At 35.3% G+C, this 15,998-nt stretch overlaps 1 protein-coding gene across 5 annotated transcripts in view; it reads left to right on the top strand.

Moving 5' to 3' along the window:
* Positions 1 to 15,998, top strand: part of CPNE8 (copine 8) — a 334,767-nt gene that overhangs the window by 264,742 nt on the left and 54,027 nt on the right. For 3 of the 5 annotated variants that reach the window (XM_006055240.4, XM_006055241.4, XM_025283980.3), the window contains 2 exons: positions 274 to 347; positions 10,540 to 12,427. In XM_006055240.4, the coding sequence (XP_006055302.3) occupies positions 274 to 347; positions 10,540 to 10,728 (263 nt within the window). In that variant the 3' untranslated portion in view covers positions 10,729 to 12,427. Of the gene's footprint in view, positions 1 to 273; positions 348 to 10,539; positions 12,428 to 15,998 lie in introns of those variants that run through there. The other 2 variants (XM_025283977.3, XM_044941627.2) reach the window with 1 other exon arrangement.

Here is a 15,998-nt window from a genome sequence, read left to right as displayed (position 1 = left end):
ATGGAAGATGTACCTAAAGACTTCTACACTGTATAGGCTCTCCTCACTTTTCAAAGCATCACATGAGGTGTTTGCTTGCTTTCTTCATTTGTAAAATTGGCATTCGGTTAAGTTTTGGGGAAGAAATCACTGCAGAGATGAAAGGATCAGCAAGCTTTCTGCCTTTACATAGGACATATTGTTACTTCATACATCTTGATTTCCTTATTGCCAACATTGTTAGAGTATAATGGCTAAAATGCATTGGATAAATTATCCTATTTTATTTTCAAGCAATGGTTGAATTGGATGGAGATGATGTAAGAGTTTCCTCCAGAGGAAAATATGCTGAAAGAGACATTGTGCAGGTAAGAAATTTAATTAAAATTATTTATTTTGTTCATTGTGAAGAGTCCATGTCAGTTCTGATTTGTAAATGAGCAGCTTAAATTGAAATCAAATCTGAGGTTCTGTTTAATTTAGGCGGATGATTATGAGATGCATGTTATGTAACAGGGCCTAAAATAAGCACCCAATTACTTTCCCCTGTACTTCATGTTCACCACATATAAAACAGAATTGTTAATAAGTATCTTTTCTTACTTTATTATTACCAGAAAATATCATTGAGGTCTTTAGTAAAATTAAAATTCAGAAACACAACAGACTTTTAATGATGCTTATTTATTTATTATTTAGTCCTCAGTAAAGATTAAAAATATTTTAAGATAGCTGATACATATTAAGCATAACTAAACTTAGTAGAAACAAACCAAAAAGGTAAAATTTTTTATTTTTCTCATAGATTATTGCTAGAAAAGTAGAAAAATAGATCTTAGAATTATATATAAATACAAAAATTATATATAAAGGGTAAGTGTTAATATATCAATATATAATAACATAATAATTTGTATAATAACATAATAAAATATAGCATAATAGTAGATTATATGTTTCTATATATAAATATATATATATACACATGATTCATAATTTTGTTAGAATCAAGAAAAGTACTTAACTGAAGTCTACTATTCTAGGAGGGAATAGAAAGAAAAGAATCAGTTTAACCAAATTTTAACCAATACAGTAAGTTTATGATTGAAGCAGCAGAGTTAAATCAATTAAACTTCTGCATGCTTTAGGCTATATCTTTTAGGCTGTCAGAAACAAAAAAGACTGTGAAGTACACCTTTTAAATAGGAAATGGAAGTCCCTGTTACAATTTGAGCACATGATTTAAAAGTTTTGAAAGTGCAAATAATGGAATTCAATATTATCTCCTAAATAAAAACTTATATATTCACCCATAATATAGTCATTAAGAGAATCTATTTGGAATCAATAGAATTTGGTTCAAATCTGGATTGTCCTCTGTGATAACTTGGATGAGCTTTCTAAATTTCAGTGTTCTGGCATTGTTGTAAAGATTTAATCATTAATGTACATAAAATACATTACTTAAATAACACTCAATAAAATGCAACAAAAATAATTTTTAAAATTAGAGAGGGAAAATAATATAAAACAATCCATAAATATAATAAAAAAGATTAACCTTGACAAATATAAGTGCATTGTTCTTTATCAGTCAGCAAAGTTGTTTTAAGATAGAAACATCTGTATAACAATTTTTTAAGGAGACAATTAAATATGATTTAAACTTTTAACCTAATGCTTACATTAGGTTAAAAACCACACACATGTGAATAATTTGTTTAAAAGCATCTGACAAAGGGAACATGGTGATGTGGTCACCTATTTAAGAATCCCACAATGTTTTGTTTTTATAATTAGATGCTTTATTCACCTTAAGCTAGTAGCATAATTATGGGTCTAGGTAATTGCACTTTTTTCTAAAAGTCTCTCCATAATATTTGGTTCACAATTTCCTTAAAATCAAATTACTGCAAGGAAGTATAAATTTGAAGTCCCTTAAAATGTGTTATGTTGCTGTTTTAATGCATTTTTACAAAGTTAAAAGAGGCAACTTCATCTTTCATAGTATCATCTAAATGATGCTTAAAGGAAATTGACGTTACTCTCTTCCTTAGAAGGTAGCTGCTTCCCGGGTGGCACTAGTGGTAAAATATCTGCATGCCAACACAGGAGACACAGAGATGTAGGTTCGATCCCTGGGTGGGGACAATCCCCTGGAGGAGGAAATGTCAACCCACTCCAGTATTCTTGCCTGGAAAATTCCATGGACAGAGGAGCCCACAGGCTACAGTCCATGGGGTTGCAAAGGGTCAGATACAACTGAGCACACACACACACATTAGAGGGTGGTTAAGATTGCTCATATCATTAAGATTTCCTCTAAGATGACTAATATATTACGTTAGTGACAACCAAGTTTTTTAGTTATTTCATTTATGAAACAAAAGTTCCCTTGATCATGAAAGTCTTTCATCTCTAATTGGATTTGCTACATTGGACAGAATATTAAGATAGGACTCAGGTCTACGAAATTATAATGTTGTCATTCTGATCTTGAAGAAGTCAATAAATTTCCCTTGAGCCTTTCTTTCATTATCTCCAGACTCCATCTCCATATATATATATAATAAATATAATGCATAAATGCATTACAACAGCAACACAACACATTTTTAAGGACTTTAAATATATATATATAAATATATATATATATATATATTCTCATTAAAAGTCAGAATCTTGAGACTAATATATCACCATAAAGTGACACTGAGGTAACCAAAGATTTTGAAGACACCTGATGATATATAACTAAAGACTCAAGGAATTGACTCAAGCTATTCTACCATATAAAGCTGAACTGAAAAAGTCATGAGATGTTACAGATACTGAACAGGATCTTCCCAGAGAATTAGTAGCCTCCTGAGTGACAGTGGCATCTTGACTTACATGTCTATATTTATTTAAAGATATTTGATGAATCCTTTTCTAATCTTATGGAAAGGTTCCTAAATGCTGATTATCTTTTAAAAATAGTTTGCAGGGTAATCATTTACATATCACATTGTATTCAAGAAGAATTAGCATTTTTTCTCTCACCTTAATTAAAATCTCAGAACATTGCACAATTACAGGTTTCCTGGTTCTACCATTCACTAAAACATTTTTAAATGAGTTATTTTTAAGAATAGAAATATTCTTGAATATTTATAATATTGAGGTTGCAAAGACACACCAAGAAACCAAGAATAATATTGTCAATCTTCCTACCATCAGAAAATATCTAAGGCATCATAATCAAAGCTGTAAACACTGGTGGTTAAAATAATGTCAGAAAATAAGATCTATTTAAGCTGTCTTAACTTTTTGCTACTTCCAATTTCTTACACATTGCTAATCAAGTTAACACACTCCAAATGATATCCCAAATTTCTTAAGTGGACAAACAAAAGCCTAACTGTAAATGGTAGAAGGTAGCTGAGTTCCACAGAAAGTTGGGAGTGGTAGATGGGATTTTTATTATTATGTCAAATATTAAGTGGCATCCAACTTCTCCATTGCTGTTGCTGTTCAGTCACTCAGTCATATCAGACTTTTTGCGACCCCATGGACTGCAGTACACCAGGCTTCCCTGTTCTTCACTATCTCCCAGAGACTGCTCAAACTCATGTCCGTTAAGTGGATGCTGCCATCCAACATCTCATCCTCTGTCATCGCCTTCTCTTTCTGCCTCCTATCTTTCCCAGCATCAGGGTCTTTTCCAATGATTTGGCTGTTCAATTCAGGTGGCCAATGCATTGGAGCTTCAGTATAAGTCCTTCCAATGAATATTCAGGTTGGATTTCCTTTAGGATTCACTGGTTTGATTGATCTCCTTGCTACCCAAGGGACTCTCAAGAGTCTTCTCTAGCACAACAGGTTGAAAGCATCAGTTCTTCAGTGCTCAGCCTTCTTTATGGTCCAACTCTCACATCCATACATGACTACTGGAAAAACCATAGCTTTGACTATACAGAACTGTGTTGGCAAAGCATGTCTATGCTTTTTTAATATGCAGTCTTGGTTTGTCATAACTTTTCTTCCAAGGACCAAGCATCTTTAAATTTCATGGTTATAGTCACCATCCACAGTGATTTTGGAGCCCAAGAAAATAAAATCAGTCACTGTCTCCACTTTTTCCCCATCTATTTGCCATGAAGTGATGGGACCAGATGCCATGATCTTAGTTTTCTGAATGTTGAATTTTAAGCCAGCTTTTTCACTCTCTTTCATCTTCATCAAGAGGCTCATTTCATTCCTCTTCACTTTCTGCCATAAGGGTGGTGTCATCTGCATATCTGAGGTTATTAATATTCCTCACAGAAACCTTGATTCCAGCTTGTGATTTATCCAACAGGGCATTCTGTATGATGTACTCTGCATGTAAGTTAAATAAGCAGGGTGACATTATACAACCTTGACGTATTCCTTTCCCAATTTGGAACCAGTCCATTGTTCCATATCCAGGTCTAACTGTTGCTTCTTGACTTGCATACAGGTTTCTCAGGAGGCAGATAAGGTGGTATAGCATTCCCAAATTTAAGAATTTTCCACAGTTTTTTGTGATCCACACAGTCAGAGGCTTTAGCATAGTCAATGAAGCAGAAGTGGATGTTTTTCTGGAATTCCCTTACTTTTTATATGATCCAACAGATGTTGGCAATTCAATCTCTGGCTCCTCTTTTTTAAATCCAGCTTGTACATCTGGAAATTCTTGGTTCACATACTGTTTGAAGCCTAGTTTGAAGGATTTTGAACATTACCTTCCTACTATGTGAAATGAATGCAACTGTGTGGTTAGCTGGAACATTTTTTTGTATTGTCCTTCTTTGCAATCAGAATGAAAACTGACCTTTTCCTTTATGTCAAATCTTAAGTGGCATCCATCTTCTTCATATAATAATAATACTTAATCATTTATTAAGTCCTTCATATGCTAGGCAGGCTAAGAGCTATAACATTACTTCACCTTGACCTTATGAGACAAGTACTTTGATTACCATATTTTATAAAAGAAAAAATGAAGTTTTATCTTTCTTGTCCATACTCACATAGCTAGTAAGAAGTAGTGAAATGAAAGTGATAATCGCTCGGTTGTGTCCAATTATTTGCGATGCCATTGACTCAGGCCCCCAGGCTCCTCTGTCCATGGAATTCTCCATGCAGGGATAGTGGAGTTCTCCCGCATTGTAGGCAAATTTGTTACCATCTGAGCTACCTGGAAAGCCCAGTAAGAAGTAGAGTCACAGTGTAATCTTGAAATTTCTTATTCTAAAATATTTAACAAGTATTTTGTATATCTTTGATTCTAAAACCTAAACATAACATTTAAGAGAACACATGTATACATGTGTTCCCCAGTGCACCAGCCCCAAGCATCCAGTACATCCAGTATCATGCATTGAACCTGGACTGGCGACTCATTTCATATATGATATTATACCTATTTCAATGCCATTCTCCCAAATCATGCCACCCTCTCCCTCTCCCACAGAGCCAAAAGACTGTTCTATACATCAGTGTCTCTTTTGCTGTCTCGTATACAGGGTTATTGTTACCATCTTTCTAAATGCCATATATATGCGTTAGTATACTGTATTGGTGTTTTTCTTTCTGGCTTACTTCACTCTGTATAATAGGTTCCAGTTTCATCCACCTCATTAGATCTGATTCAAATGTATTCTTTTTAATGGCTGAGTAATACCTGTGGCAGATTCATTTCGATATTTAGCAAAACCAATACAATATTGTAAAGTTTAAAAATAAAATAAAATTAAAAAAAAATAAAGACAATAACCTATTCTTCTGTAAAAAAAAAAAAAAAAAAAGAGAGAGAGAGAGAATACATGGCCTGACCCTAATCTTCCTTTTTAGCTATACACAAACACACATGCCCACTTTGCCCAGGCAAATAGGACAATTAATTGTCTTTGCATCACCCATTTCTGTAGTTCTGCTCTTATTTTCTCTTGTCATTTTACCTGGAATACTCTTCCCCCTCATTGGGCTGATTAAAACCCTGCATTTTGAAATTTCCCAGTGTACACAGCCTTTTACAAAGCTCTCCCCCTGAACTCTTGAATAAATTTCCCCATTCTTTTACTTTATTAACGTATTATTTTATATCTTCCTCAAAATACTGGCCACTTTGCCTTTTAATGTTTATAAATAAGGACACTGAAGCCCAAGATGGAATGTTAACCAACTTGTGAGAAATTATTTAGGTCACAAGTCTGTAGATCCAAAAAGCCAACAGAGTTCTGATTCCCAAATCTTTTCTGTTATAATGCATCCACTCTCTTAAAAGGCCAAATTATAATTAAAATTAGGAAGATCTATTTCCCTTTTCATATCACTATAGTAGTTAATGTATAAGAGATCAATTTGAATTTAATTAATATCTCTGATACATACAACTATCTGATCTTGGGGTAAGTTAATTAAACTTAAAGTTTTTATTTTCTTCTTTGTAAGTTCATAATATGCTCATAAGAGCTAAATAGATATTGTACTAAATCACTCAGCAGAAAGCCTCCCAACTGCCAGTTGCTCAAAAAATTAATATCAGTATCAGTTATTATTGAAAGTATAGTAGCATAGTCTAGTGTGAAGGCATTTTTATATCATTGTTTCCTAGCAGCTGTACCTTGACATATGACATTGTAGCCAGTCTTATATGTGATTATATTCACTGTCTCAAGATTCAGTCTCATATGGCTATAATATAAACAGCATGCAGGATGAGATTCTATTGTTGTTATTATAAAACTTCAGTGAGTTATTTTCTAAATCAATATATGTAAAGGTTTTCCATTTACTTGCTTATGCTATGGATTGGCCATTGAATATAATGCAGTATCATTTATCCTGGCTTCATTCATCTGCTATCCAGCCTATCATTCCCTTAAAAAATATATTTAAATCATATCTTCCATTAAAAGGTGAATAATAACCTTGAAGGCTTAGACATGAAAAGCACTAATGGAGCTCTGCAAAGTAGGAACAAATAAATTGAACAGAACCGCAACTAAAAGCTCATTTGCCCAAACTGATTCAAACTTTTCTCACAAATAGGCAAAGTTAGTTGTTAGAGCAACTCTGTAGAACATTTTCCTTATATTGGATATAAATATAAAATAAAGATGCAGAGTGTCAAGGATATGGTATATTTCCACTGAATAGAATGCATTTATTGGTATTCTTCATATGAATGTGATAAGTTAGTTCAAAGTAACAATTGATTTGTTCCTCTAACCTGAACAGTTTAAGGGTCCAAGTTAATTTATGGTATTAGTCAGTGACCAGCATACATTCATAAATGTGTGGGTGTTATTTTGAACAGGATGTCCCTAGGTACAGTGATCAGAAATAAGTGATTAAAAGGGACAATAAACAGAAGGGCCTGATAAGTTGAGTGGAAAATTGTTACTGTAGAAGTATATGAACAATAGTCCAAGAAAAAAGAGAGTATAATTTTGTCATGAATAGTGTGAGGTTCAACATTGATAAGAGGTAAAGGAAACAGTCACTTGTCATTTTCATGTCTCACGTAGGGAAGTGCTTCTTGACTTACTGTAGAGTTGAATGTTCCTTTGGAAAGGATGAGATAATTTAGGTTAGTGAGTAGAACATTTTCAGCCATCTTTTTCTCCGCTCCCAACACACATATGGGATGAGGCATACTCCTGTTGATAATATCACAGGTACTCTTAACTCAGGGGCAAGGTCCATACTCAAGGGACATATCAGAATCTGTGCCCACATTTAGTAAACATAAATTAAATGAGATATATACCTCCCTGCTTGGTTGAAAACTAAGATTTCTTTCTTACCCATTATTTATGAACGTGTTTTAAGGATAAGTAGAGCTGTATGTATTATGAGAACAATGATTTTGAATCTTAGTTTTGACATTCCAGAGTGTCACAACATTGTTAAAAATAAATTTATATTTACTTCAATAAAAATTTAACACATCTTACAGCATTTGCTGGAAAAGCGGAAAAAACAGATGTTTTAATAACAAATAGATCAGGAATTACATTTTTTAGATTATGGTACTAGTACCTAAATTTGAAAGAGATAAAAACTTGATAAAAAAATATTTCTTGTAAAGTTTGATATGAGTGTAAACAAAAGACTAGTAAGAAAATAGTCCAATATTTATATTGCATATATAAATGTATAAATTAATGAATACTAATAATGACTATCATACATATTATGAGCTTAAAACTGTTTTAAGCACTTATTTGTTGATTTTTTTAATATAACAACCAGAAGAAGAAGGTATTATTATTATTATTATTATCATCTTCATTTTATAGAAGAGGAAACTGAGTGACAGTAGAAAATAGCTTGTCAAAGATCACGCAGCTAATAAGCAGCAGGACCAGCCTCTGAACCTGGGGAGTCTAATTCCAGAGTTTGTGAGTTGAGGGAATAAAAAGATAACTGCATTTAGCTTCCATGGTCTAGGAAAAAAGTCAAAACCAAAATAAAAGTAAATAAAAGAGCAAAGTTGAGGTAAAGGAAAGACACAAGCAGGTAAGGTCTCCCTCTTCCCTAGAGAAGAATCAACTATTTGCCAGAGTGTTGCCATTTCCCTGAAATATAGGTGTTAGCTATAGATTGTTCAAAAACTGATCTCCTATAAAATAGATATAGATCTTACTTCCCAGGTGCTGCTAGTGGTAAAGAACCTGCCTGCCAGTGCAGGAGACATAAGAGACACGGGTTAGATCCCTAAGTCAAGAAGATGCCCTAGAGGAGGTCATAGAAATCCACTCCAGTATTCTTGCCTGGAGAATTCCATGGGCAGAAAAGCCTGGTGGGCTACAATCCATAGGGTTGCAAAGAGTCAGACACAAATGAAGTGACTTAGCACGCACACAGGCAACCAAACCATTACTATATGTTTATTTTTAAAATAATATGCCTTTTAAAATAAGAATGAAATAAACAATAGCAGAATTTAGATATTTTTTCTCATCCGTCCTTCACTGTGTTCACCTTATAGTTTCAGAGAGAATGGTTTGCACCTCTTTGTTTTTTTGTTAAAAATGTCATCTTGTCCAAATTAGATAATAATTTTACAAACATTCGTATTTCTTTTTTTTCTTTTCTCACCTGGAGATTATGTTTGCTCTGTCAGTGCTCCTCTTATCCTTGCTTAGCTGCCTTTAAGATAAGAGAGAGATTTGTCACCTTCAACCACATTTCTAAAAGTTGTGCTGTTTTCCTCTTGGTATCATAACAGGGTAAAATTATGATCATATACGTATGCTTCTGTCTGTAGTATGCCTTGTATTAAAAAGAAAGAAGTACTTTTCTGATCTTTCTTAAAAGATATGGCTTTCACCATATAAATGGTATTACATTTGCTATTTAATTTAACATTTTAACTGGCTTTATCTATCACAAGTATCTGACTGGTTTAAAGTCTGCTTCCTAATAACAGTTGTTTTCTGAAAGCACATATTGAGTAACTGCATAAATCAAAAGTAAATTTCTCAAAATAAACTTAAAGTAGTTATGTATGAGATGAGAGTGTGCTCACTCCCTGATTCTCTGGGAAAAAAATTGATTTAATTTAAACTTCAAAACATTATATTTAAAAGTTGTTCAACCTCCTGAAATGTCTTCACTGTGCCTTTTCTCCAAAACCTAAAATTACTGCATGCCCAAACTATCACAACATTACCAGTTCTCAAGTTGCTTTCAAGAATCATCATGTCTCTAAGGGGAAATTGAATCACTGCTCTCAAACAGCACAATGTTTTATTAAGTAACCTTTATAACAGAGAACAGAATCAAGCAATCTATTGTCAGAGTATTCAGTGATACAGATTCTCACATGATTGTTTATATAAAGATAAAGCAATCATTTTTATGGATTGTAAAAATAATTTTGATATTTGGTATACGTCAATAAGAAGCATACTATAATCTATGCTGAAGTTTTCTTATTGTTTGCCTTTCCAAATAACATAAAAATCAAGCATATTTCAGGTTCATACTCATATGAAATGTATAAATTTTTTATTCATTGTCCATGTGATTTGATGGTCTGGTAATATAATTTAAACTACTTAACATGTGTTCAGGAATCTTTAGCAGTGTACACTATTTTTTAACCCTGAATTGAGTAATATTTCTACACTGAAAGCTGAGTTAAGCATGCATTAACTTCATTTGAGAAGAAACTGAACCCTGAGGAAGATAGTGCTCCATTCAATTCGGAGTCAGGTTACGTGTAGAACTCAGAACTGCATAATGCATGTAGCAACATGATGGGTGTATCAGGACCAGGAGACAGTTATTGTGGGGAAAAAACATAAATAACAATTACATCTCATTTTAGAAAAATTATAAGAAAGGTGTGGTCACTGTTAGAGCTATTTATAATGAATCAAATCTCTAAAATCATAGTAATTATTATGCATCTTGCCATTACTCCAGCTTCTCTGATTCTCCTACAACCAAAAGTTTATATATATTGGTTTTGTGTCTATTTTTTTATTTATTTAAATAGCATGGTAAGCTCTGTTAAATAACTTACTTTCAACTCTGTTTTAGTTCGTGCCATTCAGAGATTATATTGACAGAAGTGGAAACCACATTCTGAGCATGGCTAGATTAGCTAAAGATGTCTTAGCGGAGATCCCTGAGCAGTTTCTGTCCTACATGAGGGCCAGAGGAATCAAGCCATCGCCTGCACCTCCCCCATACACCCCATCTACACATGTGTTACAGACTCAAATATAACTCTGTTCCAAAATGCTAATGTAACTACACTTTGGTTAGAACTGCTGAGTCCATGCTTTTCTCCTGGTGCTCGATAATGAACCAGGGAATAAAATATTCATCTCAGTTAGATTTCAGCAGAATTGGTTAGTATGCTGTTTTCTATCCAAAATTTATTATCTTCCTAAACCAAAACTGTAAATATGGTTGTTGCATGAGCAACAGAAAAACTGTTTATATGCTTGACGCAAAATATGATGTCTTGTATGAATCTTTAAAAGTTTTTGGAAAAACAGCTAATTTCCAGTGAATTGTTGGGAAAAAGCACAACCTATGTTTTTAACTCAGATATTGTCTTGGACTGCTGTGTGTATAGGAAAGCAGTCTCTCTGTATCAATGTTTACATGTTACTACTTTTTAAATTACAATACTTTTATAACTATTCTTAAGAATACAAGTTTTGAATATTGAATCCTTTGTCTTCTAAATTGCAATAGCTATAATCACAAGAGCAATATCTTTGAATGACTGTCTGATCAAATGCAATTGCAAAGAAGGGAAAGTAAAAATAAGTTCACATTTCTCAGTGAGTTGTCTTATGAAGCTGCATCTGTTTAGTAAACACTTTCTCTATGCTATTTGTCAAGTATGGGAATTTACACTTAGCAGCTGTGTATCCTGAAAGAACATGCACTTTTTCATCAAGTTTGGGTTCTAAATTTAAACTGAAGTTTGTTTATGTTTTGTAATGATAAGTAGAAATAATAAAAAGTCAAACATTGTGTCCTGTAAATGCACAGAAAATACTTTGTGTAAAAAGTAACGTCTTTATATTGCAATACTATGTAGAAAGACTAAAATTCAGAATATTTAACTGTGCAGCAGATGTTTTAAACACTTTTTTTCATTATACCTTGCTTAGATATTATTTTAATTCAAAGGGATACTGTCTCTTTTTATTTGTATTCCTTTCCAAGTTGCCACACAGAATGTACAGGAAAGAAGTTTTTTGTGAAATTCCCAATTAAATATATACAACTGCATGACTTAATACTCGACACATTTGTGAAAAAAATCTGCTCCTATGTTCTGATCTGATAGTACACAGTTAAAAATTGTAAAGAGCTTTTGCATGTACAATTTTTACGAGGATTACAGTTTTGTGACAAGAATGACAGTTGTGTCTAAATTAAAGCATTTCTCTAGAACAAATGGCCTTAAATTCTTAAAGAATTCCTGGAAATGATTGTGAATTTCCTTTAAGTAATAGAAAAGTATGTTTATTTTTTTTCTTTTATGTCAACAGTGTACCTGCTTTATAATATTTTCCTTACTTATATCCTATTTATTACTCAGTTTATTTCTACTATGTATTGTTCTATTTGTCCCAAGTTGACTAAAGGTGACTTTTATAAGCATAAAATTATTTTACAGAAAAGAAAAATATACATATATTCACATATCTAACAATAGCAATGTTATATAATTATGCAACCTTTAATTGTTCATTTTGGAGTATAAATTAAAATCTTTGAAAGGATAACTGTTTGCTCTCTAAATTTTATGTATAAATGACATAGAATCTGATGATTTCCTTTACTGGTCCTAAATGTTTATGCCAGCATAGTTTATTACCCTGCAATTTTATTATTATTTGCCGTCATTCTTCAGTTCAAAAATAAAAATAAATAAAATCAATATTCTTTCCCTCTTGTAAAACATCAGTTGTTTCTTTTTGAATTGATCAGAAAAAAAATGAAAGTTGCATGCTTCTTTGTCTAACTATTAGTGTGCCCAAATCTTGAGGGGGCACAAGGTTAAGAAACAGGCTCAGTTACAAGCTTTATCCTTTGCATGGTTGAGAATAATAATTAGAAATGTGTGTAATATTAGTAACAAACATAAGATTAGAAAATACCTAGATTTGTCTCTTTGTTGCATAAATGAAGAAACCAGGACTGAAAGGGTTAGGTGATTTATCTAAAACTGTAAAAATAGAATGAGAAAGACTAGACATCTCTTCAAGAAAATTAGAGATACCAAGGAAACATTTCATGCAAAGATGGAAAAAATAAAAAATAGAAACAGTATGGACCTAACAGAAGCAGAAGATATTAAGAAAATGTGGCAAGAATAACTGAAGAATTACACAGAAATATCTTAATGATCTGGATAACCACTATGGTGTGATCACTCACCTAGAGCCAGACATCTTGGAGTGCAAAGTCAATTGGGCCTTAGCATCACTACGAACAAAGCTAGTGGAGGTGATGGAATTCAAGCTGAGCTATTTCAAATCCTAAAAGACAATGCTGTGAAGATGCTGCAGTCAGTATGCCAGCAAATATGGAAAACTCAGCAATGGCTACAGGACGGGGAAAGGTCAGTTTTCATTCCAATCCCAAAGAAAGGCAATGCCAAAGAATGTTCAAACTATTGCACAATTGCATTCATTTCACATGCTAGCAAAGTAATGCTCAAATTTCTCCAAGCTAGACTACTACAGTACGTGAAATAACAATATTCAACATGTTCCAGATGTTCAAGCTGGATATAGAAAAGTCAGAGGAACCAGAGATCAAATTTTCAGTATCCATTGGACCGTAGAAAAAGCAAGGGAATTCAAGAAAGACATCTACTTCTGCTTCATTGACTACACAAAAACCTTTGACTGTGTGGATCACAGCAAACTGTGGAAAATTCTTAAAGAGATGGGAATACCAGACCACCTTACCTGACTCCTGAGAAACATGTATGCAGATCAAGAAGCAATATTTAGAACCAGACATGGAAAAATGGACTAGTTCCAAATTGGGAAAGGAGTACATCAAGGCTGTATATTGTCAACCTGCTTATTCAACTTATATGTGGAGTACATCATGTGAAATGCTGGACTGATTCAAGCGCTTGAATCAGGCTTGAAATGGCAATAACCTCAGATATGCAGATGACACCACCCTTATGGCAGAAAACGAAGAGGAACTAAAGAGCCTCTTGATGAAGGTGAAAGAGGAGAGTAAAAAAGCTGGCTTAAAACTCAACAGTCAAAAAATGAAGATCATGGCATCCAGTCCCATCACTTCACGGTGAATAGATGGGGAAACAGTGGAAACAGTGACTATTTTCTTGTGCTCCAAAATCACTGTAGATGGTGACTGCAGTCATGAAATTAAAAGACACTTACTCCTTGAAAGAAAAACTATGACCAATCTAGACAGTGTATTAAAAAGCAGAGACATTACTTTGCCAACAAAGGTCCATATAATCAAATCTATGGTTTTCCCAGTAGTCATGTGTGGATGGGAGAGTTGGACAATAAAGAAGGCTGAGTACCAAAGAATAGATGCTTTTGATCTGTGGTATTGGAGAAAACTCTAGAGAGTCTCTTGGACTGCAAGAAATCAAACCAGTCAATCCTAAAGGTAATCAATCCTGAATGTCATTGGAAAGACTGATACTGAAGCTGAAGCTCCAATACTTTGGTCAATCATAGAGCTGATTGATTAGAAAAGACCCTGATGAAGGGCGATCCCATAATGGTGAAGGAATAGGACAGGGAGATAATTTCTCCCCTACAAATTCATAAAAAGATTATTTGAATGCAGAGCAACTTCCATAAAACAACTTCTGAACACTGTCGGAGGACACCAGGCACCCAGAAAGGCAGCCCAGTTGCCTCGAAAGGACGTAGGACAAAATATAAAAGATGAAAATAGAGACAAAGGATTTAGGGATAGAGGGCTTATCCTAGGGAGGGAATCATGAAGGAGGAAAAGTTTCCATGCAATAGGAAACCCTCTCACAGGCATGTCAGTGGAGAGATTTGGAACCTCAGAGGGGTACATAACTGGAAAAATAAAAAACCACAGAGTATGTGCCTAACTGCAACTACCAGTGGAGAAGCAGCTCAGACACTCGCATCCACCAGCAGTGAGTGAGGGCTGTGCAGAGAGGCATGGGCTGCATCATTGGTCTTTAGGGTAAGGATCAGGCTTGAATGCCCTGAGGACAATCTGATGGGGCTAATGTGACATAATAACCCAAACCATAGAATCACCAGAGACACAAAGAAAAAGGACCTTTCTGGCAAAAGGCTCTAACACCACATGGTGACCCCTGGCATGCTCACAGAAGAAAGACTTGTGCCCTACCAAATACCAAAGGAGAGCAAGCCAGCTACCATTTAGGGCCCTCTCTCCCTAGAGGCAGAGAGGCAGAAGTGCAGCAGCCAGAGCCAGAAGGCAAGGGGCTGCTCCAATTTCAGCCCCAGAGACTGCATTTTCCACCAAACTGTGAGCAGGCTGCCAGTTGCTAAGCACATCTTCCTAGGATCCTGGAAGGCTCACATCTGCCAGGAATATCACAGCCTTAGATCAACTCCTCAGAGGAGACACACACCAAACCTGGGGCTGTGCCCTTATGGCACACCCAGGAAACTGAGCAGCCAAGAATGGGGAGGTGCATAAGACTTCACAGCCCACCTGGGACAGTGCGCTCATCAAGCACCCAGTTGCCTGAGCAGCTTGGACCTGGGAAGGGTGAAAATTGCCCAGCCCATCTGGATCTGTGCCCTTGTGGAGCACCTGAGAACCTGAGTGGCTTAGACCTGGGAAATGCACAAAACTCAGGGCTCACTTGGGACAGTACCCTTGCAGAGCACCCTGGAGCCTGAGCAGGGTGGACCTGGGAAGTACACACCACCTTGGACTGTAGCAAACCCACTATAGTCCATCCAGTGTGACCACTCCCCACACATGCCAGCAGTATTTGTTTGCAGAGTCCATCTCCACAGCACAACTGAACAAGTGAGCCTAAATAAGGGGACACATTTGTCCCCTCTTGTGAGGGCAGAAATTAGACACTGAAGATACTTGCAAACAGAGGAATCCAAAATAGACAAATAAGGGTGAACCGCCCTGGAAGTGCGGAGAAGGCAATGGCACCCCACTCCAGTACTCTTGCTTGGAAAATCCCGTGGATAGAGGAGCCTGGTAGGCTGTAGTCCATGGGGTCGCTAAGAGTCGGACACGACTGAGTGACTTCACTTTCACTTTTCACTTTCATGCATTGGAGAAGGAAATGGCAACCCACTCCAGTGTTCTTGCCTGGAGAATCCCAGGGACGGGGGAGCCTGGCGGGCTGCCGTCTATGGGGTCGCACAGAGTCGGACACGACTGAAGCGACTTAGCAGCAGCAGCAGCAGCAGCAGCCCTGGAAGTGACAGGTGCAGCAGATTAAAACCCTGCCATTAATGCTGGGATTATGCATTTAAGGGGCAACTATAGAACTT

This window comes from Bubalus bubalis, chromosome 4, assembly GCF_019923935.1.
Source record: "Bubalus bubalis isolate 160015118507 breed Murrah chromosome 4, NDDB_SH_1, whole genome shotgun sequence".
In the NCBI taxonomy this organism is placed as follows: Eukaryota; Metazoa; Chordata; class Mammalia; order Artiodactyla; family Bovidae; genus Bubalus; species Bubalus bubalis.
Note: the sequence above shows the minus strand (reverse complement) of the source record. Positions and strands in the feature narration are given on the sequence as shown.